This window comes from Schistocerca americana, chromosome X (genome assembly GCF_021461395.2).
Source record: "Schistocerca americana isolate TAMUIC-IGC-003095 chromosome X, iqSchAmer2.1, whole genome shotgun sequence".
Taxonomy (NCBI): domain Eukaryota; kingdom Metazoa; phylum Arthropoda; class Insecta; order Orthoptera; family Acrididae; genus Schistocerca; species Schistocerca americana.
The window spans coordinates 776,586,435-776,612,760 of record NC_060130.1 but is presented as its reverse complement, the minus strand read 5'-3'; the positions used below and the strand labels follow the sequence as shown (position 1 = coordinate 776,612,760).

Here is a 26,326-nt window from a genome sequence, read left to right as displayed (position 1 = left end):
TTCTTAGTTTTACCAGGTTTTCCGTAATTACCCAATTACTCAAGTTCCAAACCACCTCTCTTGTCAACAAAACATTTCATCGTGTTAATCTCATGATGCTATCAGCCAATAACATCGCAGCATGGTTCTCAGTTTTTGTATCATCGCTAAAACACCCCCTCTATTACTTTGCGAGTGCTGTATACATGTGGACATACGCAGAACTCTTACACTGTCTACATTACATGACACAAATACCGTTCTTAGTGTGGGAAATAGCCATCAGTGGAGAGCAGGTGCAAAAACTACGTTCCTTAGCCGAAACACTTGATAAATTCGGTAAGATTTAATTACGATTGGTCATCTTTCCCTTGATGGATGGGAGTCACAAAGAATTCACGCATTCGTAGGATAAAGTCAGAGATTTAACGATCTCGCCAACACCTTTGACGATTACCACCCTAAGAAAAGAATCATATCCATAGCAGCACTCTGCCCTCTGTTTCAAAACGAGCAGCCCTTCGTTGAAACTATAGGCTAAAGATCGTGAGCAAAACTCTAGATGGTCTCTCTATGCATCTTGTAACTATTCCTCTGTCTTTAACAAACCCTCCCTGCAACATAGTTTTCGATTTAATTTGGAACTGGCCAGAAGTAGGAGGGCATTGTACCCGCTACAATCCACGTCTTGTGAAGAAACAGATCGAGATGAGTGCCATGTAATCAATACATTTAGATATTTTGCTTTCGGAAGGAGCATAACATGTGTTCCTAACATGCGCAACCGACCGACACTAGTAGTGTAGACTGGTATTCTCATTCCAATACCGTCAATGGCATTTTGCGAAGGCTGTTGTGTACCAATCTTACTCATGTCACCCATCCAACTGCACACAATCTCTCTAGATGCATGCATGCAGGTTAGGACTCGTTATTGGTATATAGTAGGTACGAGCCTGATACATGTTGTGGTGATATAACAGTGGTTTATGCATGACGGAACTCCAGGTGGAAGAACTTGAAAAACTTTACGTAAATAACTTGTGTTATCAAACTGTAGTATTGTTTTAGTGTTTGGATTCCATTCCAAGTAGTTATTGGAAAGAGAGAAAGGATCATAGAACATTAACACACACTCCTAAGGGTGCACAATTCCGCACATAAACATGTTATAATGTTAAAATAGTTCCGTTTCCGATATATTATTTGTGTGGAATGCAACAGTGTTAATATTCCAATGCAGTAAATATACTTCTAACACTTGACATACATTTACCCTACAAGATTTCTGTCCCACTCATTATGGTGAGAAACTATTTCCTTCTACACCAAAAAGAAAAAAAAAACATTGATTCTTTGTGTTACGTGTATTATATAGGTTTCCAGAGGTGTACAGCACCGACTGTTCACATACGATTATGGTTCAGAAATTATGCTATGCTCGCATCAGTTGCATAAAATGATGGTCAGCAACGGAAATTACATGATACAACCACATCTTATGAAGAAATAAATAAATGAAAAACAGCTGTGAAATTACATTCCATGGTGCACTAACTCCTGAACGGAACACAGTCTTTTCTGCATACAACAACAGTCAAGCAGTCGTATAGACAGGGGTTGGAATACCTCACAAACTGACTTAGAATCACCGCAATTTTGAAACTGAAGTCTCGATTTATGTCCAAGATGTGGCAGGGAAATGAAGTACTTCGCATACATCTTAGTTTGTCCAGAGGATGGTGCCGAAATGGTTTTCCATCGATTTGGTGGACATAATTCATCACACATGCGTTGGAAGTCCTTTGTTGACTGTTGTATGAGGAGGTTTACTATTAACTATTGCAGGCAGATAGCGCTCTAACTCACGCCCAGAACACACAATTGTATACGAGTCGAACGCAGGTTATATAACATAACTAATATAGCCCAAGAGAACAACAGAAAAGAGTGGTTAAATGAGTAGTAACTGACTTGTCACAATATGTTCCTCTATCTAGAATGCATCATCAGTTTACCATTAAATCCTACCTTGCTACAACCCTCCCTCAGCCGATTACTCCATCTACTTTCTTTCCTCTTTTAACGCAGATCCATGTCAATTTAGAGGGAGATGTGTTACTTTTCTAGGAAAGCATCCAAGACACAGTCAACATGCATATATTCGTATTACCTCGATTGACATACTGTGCAATGATTTTAAAAGTGCTGCAGCAACTGTACTGTAAGGTATCTGCTAGCTGATACCACATGGTTGTGATTGGTAGATAGTACATAGAAACACATGGTGAATACTGTTTTTTGCAATTTAAAATATTTAAACAGTCTTGCACAGGCTCAAACATGCGATGCATTCTGTACTTGTATATTTCAGTCCCCAGGCTGGTAAGGCGCTAAGGAGGACATAAAGTTTATCATAGTCACATGTCTGGACACTTCATAAAAATCTGTAAGGTCTTTGCTGATAACTCTGGGGCCACAACTGGGCTTGTGATGTGGCATATACAGATTTATTACTCTACATTTGGTGGACATCTACGTTAAAAATCTGTTCTAGCCGCCTAATTACTGTCCACGATCATTTACTGTTTCCCTAGTTCCCTGTGCTTCCATGTCGACTTTTTCTAGCATTCTTCTTCTTATCACATACTCATTCCCATGTACAAGAATTTTCCTGCACAAAGCGGACTCTCTTAGTTTCCATCAAATTTTCCACATTTGAGAGGGGATGCAACGAGGCAGGATTTAATGGTAGACATATGATGTATTCTAGATTCAGAGAGATGTTGTGGCAGGTCACTTATCGCACATTCAACCATTTTTGTCTATTGCCCTCTCTGGCTATAGCAGCTGTGTGGATACCTTGCGTGCGTTTTGTGTGCAATTGTATGTTATTGGGGTGATTTAGAAGCCTATATATCTGCAATAAATGCAGAGAACTGCCCAAGACCGTCCCACTTGGAGAAGACTGCTGAAAGCCTACCTGAATCCACGACTCGAAGAGGCCACATCATTTAATGATTGAATTGGCTGATGATGATGATGATGATGATGATGATGATGATGATATCCGCAACGTTAACATTAGACATCCCCATACAACAGTCAGCATAGGACTTCCAACGCATGTATGATGAATCATGTCCACCAAACCTATGAAAAATCTATTTAGACACCATCCTCTAGACAAACGAAGATGTAAGCGAAGAACCCCATTTCCCAGCCACATCTTGGACGTAAATCGAGTCTTCAGTTTCATAACGGCAGTGATTCTAAGTCAGTGACTGGGGTTTGTGAAGTACTCCAATCCCTGTCTATACATCCGCTTGACAGTTGTCGTATGTGGAAGAGACTGAGCTCTGTTCACAGAGCTAATGCAGCAAGGAGCGTAATTTCACATGTCAGACACTGCTCCTATGCATTTGTGTATTTACTCATAAGATGTTGTTTCATGTATTTTCCGTTGCTGACGATCGTTTTATGGGACTGATGGGAGTATAGTAAAATTTCTGAAGTATAATAGGATGTGAATAGTGGGTGCTATACACCTCCAGAAACCTGTATAGTGCATATATCACGAAGAATCTATGCTTTTTCCCCTTTGGTATAGAAGGTAGTGGTTTTATCATCTTAAAGTTTCTCACCACAGTGAGTGGGACTGAAAACTTGCAGGGTGAAGTATGTCAAGTGTTTTAAATACATTTACTTCACTGGCATATTAACAGCATTGAATTATTGATATATTGGAAACCGAACTGCTTTAACATTATAGCATGTTTAATTGCGGAACCGTGTAGCCTTAGGAGTGCGTGTTTATGTTCTACAATAATTTCTGTCTTCCCGATACCTTCTTGGTATGAAATCCAAACACTACAACAGTATTACAGTTTGATAGCACATGTGATTTACGTAAAATTTTTCAAATTCTTCCATCTGGAACTCCATCTCCTTCTTCTCAACTGTCTGTTGTATCATCACCACACTCTCAAATTATCAGACTCGTATCTACTATATACCAATAAGGAGTACTAACCTCCTCAGCATGCATGCGTGCTTCTAGAGAGATAGTCTGTAATAGTATGGGTGATATGAGTGAGACTGGTACAGAAGAGCCTTCGCTATTAGAATGAGAATACCAGTCCATACTACTAGTGACGGTCGGCTGTGTAAGTTAGGAACACAAGTTATGCTCTTACTGACAGCCAAATATCTAAGTGTATTGATTACGTGGAACTCAGCTGTTCCTTCACAAGACGTCGAATGTAGCAGGTATAGTGCCCTCCTACTTTTGGTCAGTTCCAAATTAAATCGAAGACAATGTTTTAGGGAAGGAATACTGAGGAATAGTTACAAGATACATAGAGAGACCTCTAGAGTTTTGCCCATCATCCTTAGCTGATAGTTTCAACGAAGGGCTGTTCGTTTTGAAACAGAGGGCAGAGTGTTGCCATGGATATGATTCGTTTGTTGGGGTGGTAGTCATCAAAGGTGTTGGTGAGATCGTTAAATCTCTGACTTTATTCTACGAATGCGGGTATAATTTGTGACTCCCATCCATATAGGGAAAGATGACCAATCATAATTAAATCTTACCGAATTTATCAAGTGTTTCGGCTAAGGAACGTAGTTTTTGCACCACCTCTCTACTGATGGCTATTTCCCACACTAAGAAACACTATTTCTGTCATGTAATATAGGCAGTGTAAGAAAAAAAAAAGTGTGTGAATTCCTAAGGGACCAAAATGCTGAGGTCATCGGTCCCTAGTCTTACACACTACTTAATCTAACTTATGCTAAGAACAACACACACACACACACACACACACACACACACACACACACACACACATACACACATATCCGAGGGAGGACTCGAACATCCGGCGGGAGAGGCCGCGCAATCTGTGACATGGCGCCTCAAACCGCACGGCCACTCCGGGCGCCGCAATAGAGGTTTGGGATATGTCCACATGTATACAGCACTCCCAAAGTAATAGAGGGGGTGTTTTAGCGGTGATACAAAAACTGAGAACCAAGCTGCAATGTCATTATCTGATAGCATCATGTGATCGACGCGATGAAACGTTTTGTTGAGAGAGAGGTGCTTTGGAACTTGAGTAATTGGGTAATTGTGGAAAACCTGGTAAAATTAAGAATATTTGTGTAAAATACATACAATTGACGGAAACACGCCAAAAATGCGGTGGAAAGAGGGTACTTACATGGCCCCATGCGTGTATGAAACTCTTTGCATTCTTCCACTGGTGCGACTGACAACTGATGGTTGCGGTGGGGTGCGGTCGGTCGTCTGCATTCTCTCTATCACTTATCGAAAGTCCACCTACCTCGATATGCTTCTTCCGACGTCCCTTCACTCTGTAGTAGCAGACACGTGCGAGGCAGTGTAAAGCAGCGTTGATGAAACCACTACCTAATCTGTCAGAGAGGTTACAGTTCGTAGTAATTGACGGAAAGTCATCGAGTAAAACAGAAGTGATTTCTGGCGTTCCCCAAAGTAGTGTTATAGGCCCTTTTCTGTACCTTATCTATATAAACGATTTAGGGGACAATCTGAGCAGCCGTCTTCGGTTGTTTGGAGATGACACTTGTCGTTTATCGACTAATAAAGTCATCAGAAGGTTAAAAAAACTGCAAAACGATTTAGAGAAGATATCTGAATGGTGTGAAAAGCGACAGTTGACCCTAAATAACGAAAAGTGTGAGGTCATCGACATGTGTGCTAAAAGGAACTCGTTAACTTCGCTTACACGATATATCAGTCTAATCTAAAAGCCGTAAATTCAACTAAATATCTAGGTATTAGAATTACTAACAACTTAAATTAGAGAGAACACATAGAAAATGTTGTGAGGAAGGCTAACCAAAGACTGCGTTTTATTGGCAGGATTCTTAGAAAATGTAACAGACCTACTAAGGAGGCTGCCTACACTACGCTTGTCCGTCCTCTTTTAGAATACTGCTGCGCCGTGTGAGATCCTTACCAGATAGGACTAACGGAGTACATCGAAAAAGTTCAAAGAAAGGCGGCACGTTTTGTATTATCGCGAAATATGGGAGAGAGTGTCACGGAAATGATACAGGATTTCGGCTGGACATCATTAAAAGAAAGGCGTTTCTCGTTGCGACGGAATCTTCTCACGAAATTCCAATCATCAACTTTCTCCTCCGAATGCGAAAATATTTTGTTGACACCGATCTACAGAGGGAGGAGCGATCACCACGATAAAATAACGGAAATCAGATATAGGTGCTCATTCTTTCCGCGCGCTATACGAGATTGGAATAATAGAGAATTGTGAAGGTGGTTCGAAGAGTCCTCTGCCAGGCACTTAAATGTGATTTGCAGAGTATCCATATAGATGTAGTTGTATAAGTTACATTGATATCCGACTATGTTGTATGGGTGCTTAATTTTTTTGTCAATGAGTGTGTTTTAAAATACACACACCTAAAAAATGTTTTGCATCACGCGAGTTCCCAGAACTCCTGAAGATAGACGTTGACTGTGGATGTTGTATCACAGACACAGTTTCTTTGACTGTTCAGAGCTGTCGCTAAACCCACCCAAAGATGTAAACAACTATGCATAAGCAGCGCCTATTAGACGGAGGGGGTCCGATAGACCATCAGTTCCAGTCATTTCACCAGGGTGGAGGTACACGGCTCGTGTTACCTGCAGTTCAACCATGCCTAGACTTTCAATACCGCGATTCGATCGCTCCCGCATTGTTACTTTGTGCTAGGAAGGGATCTCACGAAGGGAAGTGTCCAGGCGGAGTGAATCAAGGAGATACAGAGAGACAGGAGCTGTCGATGACATGCCTCGCTCAGGCCGCCCAAGGGCTACTGCTGCAGTGGATGACCGCTACGTACGGTTTATGGCTCGGAGGAACCCTGACAGCAACGCCACCATGTTGAATAATGCTGTTCGTGCAGTCCCATGACGTCGTGTTACGACTCAAACTGTGCGCAACAGGCTGCATGATGCGCAACTTCACTCCCGACGTCCATGGCGAGGTCCATCTTTTTAACTACGACAACCACAACACTATGCAGCGCGGGACAGATGGGCCCAACAACATGCCGAATGGACCGCTCAGGATTGGCATCACGTTCTTTTCACCGATGAGTGTCGCATATGCCTTCTATCAGACAATCGTCGAAGACGTGTTCGCAGGCAACCCGGTCAGGCTGAACGCCTTAGACACACTGTCCAGCGAGTGCAGCAAGGTGGAGCTTCCCTGCCTTTTTGGAGTGGCATTATGTGGGGCCGACGTACGCCGCTAGTGGCCATGGAAGCCGCCGTAACGGCTGTACGATACGTGAATACCATCCTCCGATCTATAGTGCAACAATATCGGCAGCATATTGGCGAGGCATTCGTCTTCATAGACGACAATTCGCACCCCCATCGTGCACATCTTGTGAATGACTTCCTTCAGGATAATGATATCGCTCGACTAGAGTGGCCAGCAAGTTTTCCAGAAATGAACCCTATCGAACATGCCTGGGATAGATTGAAAAGTGCTGTTTATGGACGATGTGACCCACCAACCACTTTGAGGGATCAACGCCGAATCGCCGTTGAGGAGTGGGACAATCTGGACCAAGAGTGCCTTGATGAACTTGTGGATAGTATGCCGCGACGAATGCAGGCATGTATCAATGAAGAGGACGTGCAACATGCAATGCGTGGTTTTCAGGAGCAATAAAAAGTGCAGACATGATGTTTATGTTGATCTCTATTCCAGTTTTCTGTACAGGTTCCAGAACTCTCAGAACCGAGATGATGCAAAACGTTTTTGATGTGTGAAAGAAAAGTTGATGTGAGGGGCTTCATGTTATCTGTGTTCAAAATATGCAGAGAATCGGAGCTAGAACCGGTTGAAGAGGGCCATAGGATCTCAAGCTGAAACTGTGGTTTCTTTTTACAGGACATGGCAGCCACTGGGAGCACTGCAGAGCTGATGGGGGATGGTCATAGGCTTGACGACTCCCATTCACTACCGGTAAGCATCAGCTGTTTCACACCCCTCGTTTAGTAATAAGTTGCCACTTATGAAGCAGCAGTACAAGTACAGGGTTATTACAAATGATTGAAGCGATTTCACAGCTCTACAATAACTTTATTATTTGAGATATTTTCACAATGCTTTGCACACACATACAAAAACTCAAAAAATTTTTTTAGGCATTCACAAATGTTCGATATGTGCCTCTTTAGTGATTCGGCAGACATCAAGCCGATAATCAAGTTCCTCCCACACTCGGCGCAGCATGTCCCCATCAATGAGTTCGAAAGCATCGTTGATGCGAGCTCGCAGTTCTGGAACGTTTCTTGGTAGAGGAGGTTTAAACACTGAATCTTTCACATAACCCCACAGAAAGAAATTGCATGGGGTTAAGTCAGGAGAGCGTGGAGGCCATGACATGAATTGCTGATCATGACCTCCACCACGACCGATCCATCGGTTTTCCAATCTCCTGTTTAAGAAATGCCGAACATCATGATGGAAGTGCGGTGGAGCACCATCCTGTTGAAAGATGAAGTCGGCGCTGTCGATCTCCAGTTGTGTGGCATGGGCTTATTTTCCAGCATGTCCAGATACACGTGTCCTGTAACGTTTTTTTCGCAGAAGAAAAAGGGGCCGTAAACTTTAAACTGTGAGACTGCACAAAACACGTTAACTTTTGGTGAATTGCGAATTTGCTGCACGAGTGCGTGAGGATTCTCTACCGCCCAGATTCGCACATTGTGTCTGTTCACTTCAACATTAAGAAAAAATGTTGCTTCATCACTGAAAACAAGTTTCGGACTGAACACATCCTCTTCCATGAGCTGTTGCAACCGCGCCGAAAATTCAAAGCGTTTGACTTTGTCATTGGGTGTCAGGGCTTGTAGCAATTGTAAACGGTAAGGCTTCTGCTTTAACCTTTTCCGTAAGATTTTCCAAACCGTCGCCTGTGGTACGTTTAGCTCCCTGCTTGCTTTATTCGTCGACTTCCGGGGGCCACGCGTGAAACTTGCCCGCACGCGTTCAACCGTTTCTTCGCTCACTGCAGGCCGACCCGTTGATTTCCCCTTACAGAGGCATCCAGAAGCTTTAAACTGCGCATACCATCGCCGAATGGAGTTAGCAGTTGGTGGATCTTTGTTGAACTTCGTCCTGAAGTGTCGTTGCACTGTTATGACTGACTGATGTGAGTGCATTTCAAGCACGACGTACGCTTTCTCGGCTCCTGACGCCATTTTGTCTCAGTGGGCTCTCGAGCGCTCTGGCGGCAGAAACCTGAAGTGCGGCTTCAGCCGAACAAAACTTTATGAGTTTTTCTACGTATCTGTAGTGTGTCGTGACCATATGTCAATGAATGGAGCTACAGTGAATTTATGAAATCGCTTCAGTCATTTGTAATAGCCCTGTAATGACATGCAACCAGAGCTATTGCTATTATTGAGTTTATCTCAACGGTCTTAAAAATAAGGTAAGTCCTTTTACTGTGCGGTAAACGATCATGTCCAGATTTTTTCATCTGATGACTTTTGGCAGAAACGCTGGAACGGCTAGCAAGGTTCTTCAGGTGCAGCGGGGATGGAATAATTATGGAAAAATTATCTCTTTGTCTCAGAATAATAGTTACAAGCAAGCACAGTTCTAGGCCACTTTAATTTCGGGAAAAAGGAACATAGTATCGTATTCGGTAAATTAATTCACGGATTTATGGCTACATCTCGATGTATAACAGAAACAATATTTCGGGAAACGACCACATTGTCAGCAGCAGCTTGGCTGGCGTACTCTTTAGGGATTGGAAACCTACGTTAGACAGACGAGACAGGAACTTGACACCAGCTTCTCTTGAATACTTGTCCACTGTATTAACAACCAATCTTATCTCTCGTGAGATATCACTGCAGCACGATTCTGGTCTTGTTGTATGGAGTGTTGTTCTGCTGAGAAAAGTTTGGTTCGTTGGTAAATGTTTCGAGGCTTTTTTTATCCGTTTTGGTTGCACTGGAGTGTATAAAAACTACAGAGGTCGTTAAGAAATTATCATCTTCAGATAACTGTTGTGCTTTGTTATAGCAGTGCGTCCCATGACATTCATTGAACATAGCACCTCGTACTGAAACGCACTATTTTCAGTCAGTACGTTGAGACGCGATACTGTAGCAAGGGATAATAATTATCTGAAGATGATAGTTATTTCTTACCCGAGCCTTTAATTTTTGTATGTAGTTGTGCTATCAAGACGAATAACAAAAGCCGCGGTCACAAGTGACCACTGTCTAGTCCAGTGCGGCTGTGTCATGATTCACGGAAAATGCAATTTCATTTGGGGTAAACAATAGTACTGAAGTATTCCATAGCTTTCGTAATGCCTCTTGTAACAAGCAGTTCTATAAATATCCAGATGAATGTTCGCTAGGCTTTACATCACGACAACTGTCCTGTCTACGTCCTCTGTTCTCCGGAAAGCCTAGAAATCTCACTCGATTGTAAACAATACATAACGTCTAACATCATACCTCTGTACAGGAAAGTAGTTTCAGCTGATCAGTGATCCAATCGTAATTTCCCCCGTAGCCACTGCAGTCTCACCCAGTGTTGTGGCTGGTACCCACAAACGAGTCGTCTATTGCGGAACTCCATTTAAATCAATGTACGCTGAAGGGTGTGCTTCGAAACACGGATGCTTTTCGTAGAAGTTCGCTCCTTTAAGTTACAGACGGCTGTCAAAAGTGCCTTAGAGGGCGCGTGAGCCTCTGACTCCCACGTAGTTGGATGAGACTTAGATGACCAAGGCCTGGTCTTGTAGGGCCTGCCAGTGGATTCGTTGTCAGTTCCAGTAGATATTAAAGACAGCAGGCGAGGCTCCAGCTGGTCTCACCATGTCTGTGATATTCTTCTCAGAGGCTGGTCATTACAAACCGCATTTTGTACAAGCTGCTTCAACCCATTTGCTTTCTCCATGCTGTGTAGATGCTCTCGCTGAACAGGGTGAGCTCATTACCTTGATAGAGTGGTCCTCAAATTACCCTCTCCGATATCTGTATACAAGGTCTGGTCAGAAGATAAACGAACATTTTTAATTACGTGTCAACGGAGATATTTAGTGGTATGCGACTGGTAGCACTGACATCTGCAGTTACCTACATCTACATCAGTGTCTCCTTTGTAACCACGTGTTTTTGTAGTGTTTCATTTTCGAGATACTGTTATTTGAGTGCAACGTGTTTGAGTGCTAGTGACGATATTTGAAATGTGCTTCAGTCATTTGTAATAGCCCTGTAATGACATGCAACCAGAGCTATTGCTATTATTGAGTTTATCTCAACGGTCTTAAAAATAAGGTAAGTCCTTTTACTGTGCGGTAAACGATCATGTCCAGATTTTTTCATCTGATGACTTTTGGCAGAAACGCTGGAACGGCTAGCAAGGTTCTTCAGGTGCAGCGGGGATGGAATAATTATGGAAAAATTATCTCTTTGTCTCAGAATAATAGTTACAAGCAAGCACAGTTCTAGGCCACTTTAATTTCGGGAAAAAGGAACATAGTATCGTATTCGGTAAATTAATTCACGGATTTATGGCTACATCTCGATGTATAACAGAAACAATATTTCGGGAAACGACCACATTGTCAGCAGCAGCTTGGCTGGCGTACTCTTTAGGGATTGGAAACCTACGTTAGACAGACGAGACAGGAACTTGACACCAGCTTCTCTTGAATACTTGTCCACTGTATTAACAACCAATCTTATCTCTCGTGAGATATCACTGCAGCACGATTCTGGTCTTGTTGTATGGAGTGTTGTTCTGCTGAGAAAAGTTTGGTTCGTTGGTAAATGTTTCGAGGCTTTTTTTATCCGTTTTGGTTGCACTGGAGTGTATAAAAACTACAGAGGTCGTTAAGAAATTATCATCTTCAGATAACTGTTGTGCTTTGTTATAGCAGTGCGTCCCATGACATTCATTGAACATAGCACCTCGTACTGAAACGCACTATTTTCAGTCAGTACGTTGAGACGCGATACTGTAGCAAGGGATAATAATTATCTGAAGATGATAGTTATTTCTTACCCGAGCCTTTAATTTTTGTATGTAGTTGTGCTATCAAGACGAATAACAAAAGCCGCGGTCACAAGTGACCACTGTCTAGTCCAGTGCGGCTGTGTCATGATTCACGGAAAATGCAATTTCATTTGGGGTAAACAATAGTACTGAAGTATTCCATAGCTTTCGTAATGCCTCTTGTAACAAGCAGTTCTATAAATATCCAGATGAATGTTCGCTAGGCTTTACATCACGACAACTGTCCTGTCTACGTCCTCTGTTCTCCGGAAAGCCTAGAAATCTCACTCGATTGTAAACAATACATAACGTCTAACATCATACCTCTGTACAGGAAAGTAGTTTCAGCTGATCAGTGATCCAATCGTAATTTCCCCCGTAGCCACTGCAGTCTCACCCAGTGTTGTGGCTGGTACCCACAAACGAGTCGTCTATTGCGGAACTCCATTTAAATCAATGTACGCTGAAGGGTGTGCTTCGAAACACGGATGCTTTTCGTAGAAGTTCGCTCCTTTAAGTTACAGACGGCTGTCAAAAGTGCCTTAGAGGGCGCGTGAGCCTCTGACTCCCACGTAGTTGGATGAGACTTAGAAGACCAAGGCCTGGTCTTGTAGGGCCTGCCAGTGGATTCGTTGTCAGTTCCAGTAGATATTAAAGACAGCAGGCGAGCCTCCAGCTGGTCTCACCAAGTCTGTGATATTCTTCTCAGAGGCTGGTCATTACAAACCGCATTTTGTACAAGCTGCTTCAACCCATTTGCTTTCTCCATGCTGTGTAGATGCTCTCGCTGAACAGGGTGAGCTCATTACCTTGATAGAGTGGTCCTCAAATTACCCTCTCTGATATCTGTATACAAGGTCTGGTCAGAAGATAAACGAACATTTTTAATTACGTGTCAACGGAGATATTTAGTGGTATGCGACTGGTAGCACTGACATCTGCAGTTACCTATATCTACATCAGTGTCTCCTTTGTAACCACGTGTTTTTGTAGTGTTTCATTTTCGAGATACTGTTATTTGAGTGCAACGTGTTTGAGTGCTAGTGACGATATTTGAAATGTGCGATTTTCCTGCCGCGCGGGATTAGCCGAGCGATCTAGGTTCAAATGGTTCAAATGGTTCAAATGGCTCTGAGCACTATGGGACTCAACTGCTGTGGTCATAAGTCCCCTAGAACTTAGAACTACTTAAACCTAACTAACCTAAGGACATCACACACATCCATGCCCGAGGCAGGATTCGAACCTGCGACCGTAGCGAGCGATCTAGGGCGCTGCAGTCATGGACTGTGCGGCTGGTCTCGGTGGAGGTCCGAGTCCTCCCTCGGGCATGGGTGTGTGTGTTTGTCCTTAGGATAAGTTAGGTTAAGTAGCGTGTAAGCTTAGAGACTTAAGTTCAAAATGGTTCAAATGGCTCTGAGCACTATGGGACTTAACATCTGAGGTCATCAGTCCCCTAGAACTTAGAACTAATTAAACCTAACTAACCTAAGGACATCACACACATCCATGGCCGAGGCAGGATTCGAACCTGCGACCGTAACAGTCGCGCAGTTCCAGACTGAAGCGCCTAGAACCGCATGGACACTGCGGCCGACAGCAGTTAAGTCCATAAGATTTCACACACTTTTTTTTGCGATTTTCTGGAATAACGATGCAACGTAAAATTTTGCATGAAACTAGAGAAAACGTCTATAGAAGCGTTTCAACGTTTGAAACAAGATTACGAATGACGATCTGGGTCATACGCAATGTTAAAAATGGTTTTCACGATTTAAATGTGGTCGTCAGACAATTGAAGATAATCCTCGACCAGGAACTTCTTCCACTTCAGTTGACTCTCACGTGCGGAAAAGGTGAAATAGTGAACCGTGTGCACTATCAAGGCGTTTGCAACAGTTGCGTGAAAAAGTCCGCAAAAAGAGACAAGAGTTGTGGCGAGACAACTCATGGTTTCTGAACCACTAGTATGTGCCAGCACACTCAGCTTAATCAGTTCCTCAGTTTTTTGCCAAGAATCAGATGACTTTCCTCCTGCAGCCTCCTTACTCGCCAGAACTGGCTCCTTGCGATTTATTCTCAGCTCCGAAATTAAAATCATCGTTGAAAGAATGCCGTTTTCACAGTACTGATCACATCGAAGCAAATTCATCACAGACGTTAAAGGCATCACAAATCATGCTATGAAGGATTGTTTCGCTAAATGAAAACATCAATAGGGAAAGTGTGTGAATAGGGGAGGTGAGTACTGTAAAGGGGACAAGTGTCAATAATTTGTAAAATTGTTAATAAAATTTTTAAAAAATTAAGTTCGGTAATTTTCTGAACAAACCTTGTATAAATGTCTTAGCCGGTATTGTGGTAGTTCTTCAAGGTTGTTCCCAGAGGTTACATGTTTTTAACCAATGGTGATCTCCCAAACTTAATGTTATATAATTCAGGAAGAATGATAAAAGTTTGTGCTTGTGGCAGAAACTGATAGCTGTCCCCAAACACAGACCGTTGCATATGAAGTCCCTTCTGTAGTTGCAAAATGGCATCAGCTGTAAGTTTCAAGAGTCAATCAAATAGGTCAAATGTCTTAGTGTAGCATTAAAAGGCCTACAAGATGAATCCTGCCGGAAACTTTACAAGGGGAAGACATAATTATAACGTTGGATTTCATTGAGAAGATACTGTGTTATCTGCAACTGAAGATACTAAGGAGTTATTCATGCAGCCCTCCCCTGTAAATGATCTATTTAAACTTAGAATGAACGGAAAGTGGGAAAAAAATAGAAAAATCTGCTGATTTGAAATTAGTTTGTTTGGTCGGCAAAAGAGTGTTTCTAAAACGCTGAACAAGCTCTGTTAGGAGGTCACACAGAAGAACTACTTTCAATATTCTGATTACCATACCTGTCTTCACAGAGGATTTTAGAACACATTAATCTTGGTTATGTTCATATAGGTTAACAGCTCACTAAATATGTCGATCTGTGACATAACTATTACATTGTGTAGTAAAACTGATTCTTTGGGAACTTGCGAACTGATCGTTGGAGCCATGTACGGCCATTGAGAGTAGTTCTTGGTTGCCGAATGTCAAGAGGTGATCATACGGCTCCTAAATATTTTCCTGAAATTATCTACAGCTACGCTGTAATTACAATTATAGAAATGAAATATCGTTGCTGAATTGACTTAAGATGACACTTAGCAAATTAGTCTTCAATAAGACGAAATTGGGTTGCGAGGAGGCGGTTCAGTAATGTTGCCAAACTCGTCTTAACAACTGACAAATTTCAAGTTAATTTGCAACCCAATCAAATTTGCAACTAATGTTGGCATTATTATGCTGAAGTTACTTCCAAATTCCAAGTCTTGAAGAACGAGGAAAAATGTTTCATTTCCAGAATAAGCACACAAAAGTAACTCGAAGTTTATACACGATAGCTCACACTGTATCAAACTCAAGTCCACGAATTGTAACTCGCGCCAAATTCAATCGGTCGTGAGCCTCTACTCAGAAAGTATAGAAGTCACACTTTGCGAAATATATCTAAGTCACTACACTCTAAAAACAGGATTTTCTACAAGTCCAAAAAAAGACTGTGACTTTATTGCTGCCCACAACGACAGCCTGTTTCTCATAATAGTCGCGACACAGCCCTGTCATGTCAATCTCCACACAACCCTCGGATTGGTGTTATCCCCACTGTTGTATCTGGTCACTGTATACTCAGAGTACACCAGCAAGAAATATATTGTACAGCATTTAAACAACACAAACTAAATTAATCTAAATACATCAGTATGATATCGCTGATGCACTAGACAAAATGGTACCTATTACGTAATTCTTTTCATATCGGGTACTATAGGGTGGTCCATTGATCGTAACCGGACCAAATATCTCACAAAATAAGCGTCAAACGAAAAAACTACAAAGAACGAAACTTATCTTGCTTGAAGGGGGAAACCAGATGGCGATATGGTTGGAACGCTTGATGGCGCTGGCATAGGTCAAACGGATATCAACTACGTTTTTTAAAAATAGGAACCCCCATTTTTTATTACATATTCGTGTAGTACGTAAAGAAATATGAATGTTTTAGTTGGTCCCCTTTTTCCGCTGTGACAGATGGCGCTGTAATAGTCACAAACATATGGCTCACAATTTTAGACGAACAGTTGGTAACAGGTAGGTTTTTTAAATTAAAATACAGAACGTAGGTACGTTTGAACATTTTATTTCGGTTGTTCTAATGTGATACATGTACCTTTGTGAACTTATCATTTCTGAAAACGCATGCTCTTACAGCGTGATTACCTGTAAATACCACATTAATGCAATAAATGCTCAAAATGATGTCCGTCAACCTCAATGCATTTGGTAATAAGTGTAACGACATTCCTCTCAACAGCGAGTAGTTCGCCTTGCGTAATGTTCGCACATGCATTGACAATGCGCTGACGCATGTTGTCAGGCTTTGTCGGTGGATCACGATGGCAAATATCCTTCAACTTTCCCCACAGAAAGAAATCCGGGGACGTCAGATCCGGTGAACGTGCGGACCATGGTATGGTGCTTCGACGACCAATCCACCTGTCATGAAATATGTTATACAGTACCGCTTCAACCGCACGCGAGCTATGTGCTGGACCTCCATCATGTTGGAAGTACATCGCCATTCTGTCATGCGGTGAAACATCTTGTAGTAACATCGGTAGAACATTACGTAGGAAATAAGCATACAATGCACCATTTAGATTGCCATCGATAAAATGGGGGCCAATTATCCTTCCTCCCATAATGCCGCACCATACATTAACCCGCCAAGGTGGCTGATGTCCACTTGTCGCAGCCATCGTGGATTTTCCGTTGGCCAGTAGTGCATATTATGCCGGTTTACGTCACCGCTGTTGGTGAACGAGGCTTCGTCGCTAAATAGAACGAGTGCAAGAAATCTGTCATCGTCCCGTAATTTCTCTTGTGTCCAGTAGCAGAACTGTACACGACGTTCAAAGTCGTCGCCATGCAATTCCTGGTGCATAGAAATATGGTACGGGTGCAATCGATGTTGATGTAGCATTCTCAACACCGGCGTTTTTGAGATTCCCGATTCTCGCGCAGTTTGTCTGCTACTGATGTGCGGATTAGCGGCGACAACAGCTAAAACACCTACTTGGGCATCATTTGTTGCAGGTCCTGGTTGACGTTTCACATGTGGCTAAACACTTCCTGTTTCCTTAGATAACATAACTATCCGGCGAACGGTCCAGACACTCGGATGATGTCGTCCAAGATACCGAGCAGCATACATAACACACGCCCGTTGGGCATTTTGATCACAATAGCCATACATCAACACGATATCGACCTTTTCCACAATTGGTAAACGTGCCATTTTAACACGGGTAATGTATCACGAAGCAAATACCGTCCTCACTGGTTGAATGTTACGTGATACCACGTGCTTATACGTTTGTGACTATTATAGCGCCATCTATCACAAAGCGAAAAAAGCGGTCCAACGAAAACGTTCATATTTCTTTATGAACTGCACGAATATGTAATAAAAATGTGGGTTCCTATTTTTAAGAAAACGCAGTTGATATCCGTTTGACCTATGGCTGCGCGGCTGGTCCCGGCGGAGGATCGAGTCCTCTCGGTCATGGGTGTGTGTGTTTGTCCTTAGGATAATTTAGGTTAAGTGGTGTGTAAGCATAGGGACTCATGACCTTAGCAGTTAAGTCCCATAAGATTTCACACACACACATTTTATGGCAGCGCCATCTAGTGGGCCAACCATAGCGCCATCTGCTTTCCTCCTTCAACCTAGACACGTTTCTTTCTTTATAGTTTTTTCGTTTGACGCTTATTTTGTGAGATATTTGGCCCCATCACGATCAATGGACCACCCTGTATAGTACATGGTTGTTTGCTATTCTAATTTAGCATGAATCTTTTGTATAGTAAAATAAGCTGTAGTAGTAGTAAAATAGTAAAAGTAGTAAAGTAGTAAAATAAACTGCCATATCAATTTATTTAAAATCAACTGCAGATTCCGAAAGTTTTTTTTTAGCCATCTTGAGAGATGTTCAGAATTTAACTACCTCACACCGTTCGCCCCTAATTAAGATACTTATTATCCAAAGTTTCTAGAGTCAGTAATAATAGCAAAAGAACACAAAACTAAAACTTTAATGTTATTACTATTTACTGCTCGTACACAATCTATTTCATTTTTTTGTGTAACTGTTTTTAATTATTACTAGCGAAACCAACAATGATTCTCAGTTGGTAAAAATGTGTGGGAATTGGATATACGTTCTAATCTCCTTCTCCTCCTCCTCTCCACATCCTCCCCCTCTCTCCCTCCCTCCCTCCTCCTCCCTCTCTCTCTCTCTTCAACTCCTTCTCTCTCCTCCATTTCTTCAATCCCCCCTCTCTATTGAAACATCCCCTTAGAAAAATTAACGAATTACTGTGCTGATAAACCTCTTACGCTATCTGATTTTCAAACAGCTGAGCAAAACTGAACGTACTCAGACTTTTCTCTCTTTACTTATTCTGATCAACACTAAACTGACACACAATATTTTTAACGCAACAAAAGAATGGCCCTGACTAACAATAACCTATACCTTTCATGAATCACTTACCTCACAAAAGTATTCGTTACTCGAACTACTGCAATACAGCGAGCGCCAATACTGCCAGCTAAATAAAAGATTCTAACTACTGAAGGCACTAACTACTGATAGGCATAGTTAGCAGATGAAAGATTTTGATAGAGAACAAACAATGTATTTACCTTAATAGTGTTCGAAAGTCATTATATATATATATATATATATATATATATATATATATATATATATATATATATATACAAAGTACCCATAGCTTGTCATCAACAATGCAGCGTTTGAAGAGTATGTTGTTTCTAACCAGATAATAATGCCGAATCTGTGTGTGTGTCTTTTCATGCCATTTACGTTTGATATCTTTCCAAATCGGATCTTTATCTTGTTCGTGAGCAATGTCCTTTAAGTTTTCAAAGGCGACTTTCTGAATGCAAAGAATACTGAAATGTTTCTCGAGGTTGCCTTCTGTGTTACTTTTCTCAAGCCCAGCCGGTGCGCGTGAGAGTGCGTCTGCAATAATGTTCTCCTTGCCGGGAATGTAGACTATTGTGAAGTGGAAAACTTGCAGAAACAATGCCCAACGTTTTAACCTGTCATCATATAATTTTGGCATAAGAAATTGTAATCCACGATGATCACTGTATACTTTTACGTGCTTACCTGAAAGAAAGAAACGGAATTTGTTAAATTCCCAAATGATAGCTAAAGCTTCTAATTTAGTAACGGAATATTTTTTTCAGATTTTGTTAGCACCCAGCTAGCAAAAGCAATGGTTTTCTGAACAGTAGTGTCATTTTCTGTGGCTTCTTGAAATAAATGGGCACCAAGACCGACTTTAGAAGAATCCGTGCTAAGGCAGAATTCTTGTGACAGATCTGGATGAGCTAGTATTGGCGCGTCAAGTAGCGCTTCTTTCAAAGAATTGAATTCCAACTGTGCCTGTTCGTCCCAGTTCCAAACAGTATTTTTCCCAGTGAGAGAACAAAGTTTTGGTGTAACTAGAATTTGCATATTCAGAAAACGACGGTAAAAATTTACGAGACCTAGAAAACCGTGGACTTGTTTTTTTGTGGATGGAACTGGAATGGCTCTGACTGCTTCTAACTTTTCAGGATCCGGCTGAATGCCTTCAGAAGAAATAATGTGTCCCAAAAACTTCACCTTTGTCCTACCGAATTCAGACTTTTCCAAGTTAACTGTAATTCCAGATTCTGCAAAAATACGTAACACAGTGTTGAGGATGCGTTTATTGTTGTTCCCATGAGGCATCTGCTCTGAGAATATCGTCCACATATAAGGTGATGTGATGTTTTAAGAACACAGGTAATATGGAATTTAGCCCGCGAATGAATGCTGCGGAAGAAATGTTCAAACCAAAAGGAAGTTTCCGAAATTGATAATAAACGCCGAAACAAAGAAAAGCTGTGTATTTTCTACATTCTGGATGAAGTTCGATCTGATAAAAGCTGGATCTGAGATCAATAGAAGACAACACTTTTACACCATTAAAATTTTGAAGAAGTATTCCAACGTTTGCGGCCTGTCTGTTTCAGGAATGATGATAGTATTGATTTGTCTCGAATCTAAAGCAAGCCTGATCGATCCATTTTTCTTCTCAACAACATGTAATGGATTGTTGTATGAACTTACTGCAGGCTCAATAATGCCCTCGTCAAGCATAGATTGTATTTCTGTTCTAACACGGTCCCTATAATGTGCCGGAATTACGTATGGTCTAACACAAAATTTAGTATGCTCACGAACACGAAATTGGTATTGAAATCCCTTGATTGTTCCTGTTTTGTGAGTAAATACTGTGGAATGTGCTTGTAAAATCTCAAAAAGGTCCTGCCTGTCAGTGTCATTACAATTCTCAATGGTTTGAATTTTATTCTGAATTAACTCATTAGTATCAAATACGCCGTCGATATCATCCCTGTCAATACTTGCAGAGTGATTGTTAGTGTCAAGTTCCGTCGAAAATTCCGAACTGTTGTCTAAGAAGAGGTTCAAAAAATGGTTCAAATGGCACTGAGCACTATGGGACTTAACATCTATGGTCATCAGTCCCCTAGAACTTAGAACTACTTAAACCTAACTAACCTAAGGACCTAAGAAGAGGTAAAGCCGATTAATTTCCTCGTCATGGTTTGAGAGCCAATCTTCAAATTTCAAGGCTATTGACTTACCTTCTTTCTCTAAACTTATTTCAGCATCGTGAAAGTTTAAGACTGCTTTGTATTCATTCAAAAAGCCTACTCCCATTATAATAATGGAACAATAAGAAAGTTCATAGAGAAGCTGTGGCTTTGACAAAAGAATTCTAAGTTGGTTTGTTGGCGTACATCTACACTTTTTCCAAAAATTGCACCTTGTAATTTAATTTTATGTAAAGGAGGTGTGGGGGAATCGATCGATTTGTTGCATTTGCTAAAAGCTGTTTCATTAATTACTGAAATGGGACTGCCAGAGTCAAGTACTGCCGTAAGTTTTACGTCATTTACTGTAATGTGAATTACAGGATATGCAATGTTGTTCTGTTCTAAGTCGTATTCCTGGAGTAAAATGTCCCTAATGTCTTCCATTTTTACGTAATTACTAGTCACGGCAGCAACGTCGTCAGCTTCATAAGTACGTTTTGTGGCTGCCAGCAGTGTGAGTCATTGCCTACTGTCTCTTTGTTGGCGCGCATCGTTATTGGGATTAGGAGACCTAACTTCCACAAATTCACCTTGCCTAGAGGGTCCTGCCCTGTTTGAATCCCGCCAGTTCTGATGAAATTCAGGTCTGTCGTTATGTCGGTAGTTTTCATAGTTTCTTGTTTATCGGTCATGTGGTGGATAATTTCTCCCAGAATCGTAACTGCGCGGTGGACCGTTGCGTCTGAAGTTATTCTGTCTCCCTTGATAATAACTATTTTGGTTCCCATATTGTCTGTTTCGCTGATTGTCTCTGTCATAGTCACTACCTGGGAGAGGTGATCTTTCCCTGTAATTATTACTACTCCGCCAACGGTTGTCATAAGGGGGGTGTCTCTTTTGGTCACGATTTGCGTTGTAAGAATAGCCTTGTCGTGTCCAGTTATTATTTCTGTCATCGCGGAATTGTGACGGATGTGACCTGTAATTGTTGTGTTCCTGTTTTCGTGTTCCGCGATTGTCAGCGTCAATTTCCAATTCTTGTAAACAGTCCCTGAAAAGCTTCAATGTCGTCTTTTCAACGTCCTGCCAAAATAATATGTCGTAAATGTTCAGGCAATTTGATTAAGCATTTTCGTTCTTCTAGGAGTCTCCACACATCGACACGTCCATTGTGATACTGTACGCAGATCTGAGGCTCGCCTGAAAACACGACGTAGTACCACTTGTGCGTCCAGTATTGTTGGAGCATGCACCACTGTCAACGTGCCTTTCTGTGCTTCTGAATCGAAGGAAGTGGCAACTGTCACCATGCTGACTGTCCATGGTACTACAGACATCCTCGCACTCTCTCTGTGGGCGTTTGACATGACGTAGCTGTATGATCCTCCATAGGCAAACGATCAATACGTCTGTCCTCTTGGGTGTAAGTCGTTTGTGGCAATTGAGCTCCTGTAAGCTGTATGGCCCTTCTGATTTGTTCACTTTATATTTATTAAATGTTTAAGCTAAACATTTATAATTACATTTCCATTGTACAGTCCAAGATAACGTTTAGTCTGTGTTCATACCTCACTTTCAGTGTGTAACATCTTTTTCAATGTTGCTGATGAATATTATACACTCTTTGACAACGACAGTCAGTTAAAGTCTGATGATGCCTTGTAGGCGAAAAACATTTCACAGGATAAAATAATACTGTAGAACATACACAACATTGCGCTTTCCATTTACGACAGATTTTTGTTCATGATATCCAGTTTCCTCCTCTTCACTATCTCTGTAATACACCTCATCAGGTTTTATTTTTTTATTTTTGCCTTCTTACCGTTACTGTTATTGACTGCCGGCCGCGGTGGTCTAGCGGTTCAGGCGCTCAGTCCGGAACCGCGGGACTGCTACGGTCGCAGGTTCGAATCCTGCCTCGGGCATGGATGTGTGTGATGTCCTTAGGTTAGTTAGGTTTAAGTAGTTCTAAGTTCTAGGGGACTAATGACCACAGATGTTAAGTCCCATAGTGCTCAGAGCCATTTGAACCATTTTTTGGTTATTGACTGATATTCACGGTACACTCGTGAAATGGTCGTGCGGGAAAATCCCCACTTCATCGCTACCTCGGAGATGCTGTGTCCCATCGCTCGTGCGGCTACTGTAGCACCACGTTCAAACTCACTTAAATCTTGATAACCTGCCATTGCAGCACCAGTAACCGATCTAACAATTGCACCAGACACTTGTTGTCTTTTGTATTTGAATACGCATGCCTATACCAGTTTCTTTGGCACTTCAGTGTAGTACACAACACTCAGGCCGGCCGCTATGGCAGAGCGGTTCTAGGCGCTTCAGTCTGGAACCGCGCGACCGCTACGGTCGCAGTTTCGAATCCTGCCTCGGGCATGGATGTGTGTGATGTCCTTAGTTTAGTTAGGTTTAAGTAGTTCTAAGTTCTAGGGAACTGCTGACCTCAGATTTTAAGTCCCATAGTGCTCAGAGCCATTTGAACACAACACTCAACAGCATGGATAAATTGAACAAAGCCCTCATCATGTGAAATTTGAAATGCTTCTACGAATTTTGATACAGTACCATGCACTATTAATAGGCACACATACTAGAATACAATAGCAATAGGAAGTACAGATAGTAATGCTGATTTCAGACAAATTTCTTGTAAACACATAAGAACAATTGAACAAAATAAACTCATCCACACACTTCCATTCACTTCTGTGATCTCATACTCCATTCACACACACGAAAACAAGTTATCTTGTAAATGCAGTGAGATACTCTTTAATTATAGTGACACTCAGAAGTTCACTTAAACTCATGCATTAACAAGTAGTCACAGTAATATGCCAGCCTTACATTTATAAGCTGCTGTTCCAGTGCAATGCAGCGTGGAGTAAATGAATGTAGCTATATAGTAAATGAATTTAAATGCTATTAGTTACAATTATAAGAATAGCATATAATTAATAATTATCTGATGCTCCTACAGCTAAATAATGATCAGAATATTTAGGATCAATCTCATGAAAAGAAAAATAACTACACAACATTCTTTCCAATTAATCAGTTTACAATGGCAACATACTGAATAAAAGAACAACTTCCTTTTCAGTGCTGTAACATGAAAGAGCCAAGATTTAGGCATGCAGAATCTATTATCATAACTGAACTGAAGCTTGAACATCTCAGTGCTTCTTGATGAATCCTACAGACGCATGGTGTGGTTTAATATTAGGCGGTAATTAGCATATCCCTCTTTCATATGTGTTCGCTTAACGGATTGAGTGATTAGTAGCGCATCAAGAGTGCCTTCACGCTACTTGTAGACATTTTCAATAAATGGGAGTGTCGGCTAAGGCAGAATTATTTCACTTTACATTTGAACTAGTATTGCTCTCTCTGTGAAACTCACTATGTTTGACTATCTTAAATTATTGCTTTACATGCTTCTCATTGCTAACAGCAAACAGTGTGTAACTGCCAACAGTCGCAACACCTGAAATCTTAGGTATTAGCAATTTATTGATTGATTTATTACAACTGAATTAATTATCAGCTTCTAGTAACAGTCACTGAAATTGTGAAGCTGATCGGCTGTTCTAGTGCTACTGTCGTGAGCATCTATGGAAAGTGGTTGAAGAATGCTGAAACCATGAGTAGGTGACAAGAATTTGGACGTCCTTACCTCATCACAGAATGTAGAAATTGGAGGCTTTTGTGCTCTCTAAAGCAGGGTAGGCAGTGATCTGTGGCAGATCTGTTGACAGAGTACATTGCTGGCACAGGCACAAGTGTTTTGGAGCACACCATTTAGAGCAGTATTGAAAATGGTGTTCTGCAGCAGAGAACCCCTATGTGTTCCCATGTCGACCCAACAACGTTGTCAGCTACGATTACAGTGGGGATGGAGTCATTGAGATGGGACCACAGACAATGGAACCATGTTGCCTGGTCAGATGAATCCCTTTTATCGTCAAACCAGGTCGATGGTCATGCCCATATACGCTGTCATCTAGGCGAGCAGCTGTTGGAAACACACAGCACACCACAGACATAGACTGGTGGGACATTCACCTGGACTTCTGTGGGACCTACGGTAGTAATTGAAGGCACCATGACAGAGGAATATGTGAACGTTATTAGGCACTATCTGTAACTCCTTATGCTTGATGTCTTCCCCAACAGTGAGGGTATCTTCCAGCAGGGTAACTGTCTCAAGACCAGAATCGTGCGCATTGGTTTTAGGAGCATGACAGTGAACTCACATTGATATCTTGGCCATCAGGTTAGGCTTATCTGAATCTGATGAAACCCAACTGGGGTGCTATCAGGTGCCAGCTCCATGCCGGCAAGCCACCCGTCTGTAAATTACGGAAGTGTCTGACCTGTGCATAGGCATCTGGTGCCACCAATCTCTGGAAACCTATCAAGTGGTGGTTGAATCCATGGCACGCAGAATCACTGTTAAATTGTGTTTCAGAGATGGACACACACACTTTTAAGTAAGTGGTCGTAATGTTTTGGTTCCTAAGTGCATTTTGAGATATACTGATCCAAGTAAGTATCGTATGGTACAATTAGAGGTTGGTATTGGTCTCTCAGAATTATAAACTGGCCTGTTTACAACTGTTTCTGGGCAAAGTATCCTTAAAATATTGTACTATTCCTTGCTTCTTTCATAATTTTGAAAGGTTTACGCTGCCACATATATTTATTTATGTAGTCATCTATATTTTTAGCTTCCAAAAAATCTATTATCAGTGAATGCTGTTAATAAATTTGTTTTCATTTTATTATTCAGGAGAACAAGGAACATGAGGGAGGAAGAAGCTGTGGATGCTGCTCAAAATGCAATGGATCAGTCTGTGATCTAACATCACGATTATATCAGAAAAATAAAAGACTGCTCAAAAATGTGCTGCTTTTTTGTTTAAATGTTGTATTTATTGGATATTTTGCATGGGCCCTGGCATATTTTCGGACGGAGACATGTTATGAAGGTACTAAACTGTTTAATTTTTAGTCAAATTTAAATAGTGCACAATTTCTTAGTTTTAGCTGTTATTCATCCATTGTGTACAGGGTGATTATAATTAAACTTTCAAAACGCTGAGGAAATAACAGTACTGGTCAGAATGACGTCAAATTGCAATGGAATATTATCGGAGAATGGGGAATACGTATAGCAGAAGAAAAAAAATAGTGTGAAAATTGATAAATAGAAGGCGCTGTGTGTGTCAGACTACGCCTGTCATGCGTACGACCAATTGAAGTTGGTATAAATACGCCGGGTACACGGCTTTTCCTCCTTTCGCATCTGTGACGTTCGTCATGACTGTCTCATTGCAGGATCGCGCTCTGCTTGTAAAGCTGTATTACAAGAATGATGGCTGTGCACATGTCTCTCTGCAGAAGTTCCGGACACTGAAGGGTTTTAAAAAAGGCGTTGGTCCGATGACTGCCGTGGGT

The 26,326-nt window shown here is 41.5% G+C and overlaps 1 protein-coding gene across 1 annotated transcript in view; it reads left to right on the top strand.

The window, feature by feature from the left end:
* The window catches only part of LOC124555501 (solute carrier family 28 member 3-like), a 338,777-nt gene that overhangs the window by 187,034 nt on the left and 125,417 nt on the right, over window positions 1-26,326 (top strand). The window contains exons 4-5 of the mRNA XM_047129428.1: window positions 7,935-8,009; window positions 25,659-25,857. Coding sequence (XP_046985384.1) covers window positions 7,935-8,009; window positions 25,659-25,857 — 274 coding nt within the window. The remainder of the gene's footprint in view (window positions 1-7,934; window positions 8,010-25,658; window positions 25,858-26,326) is intronic.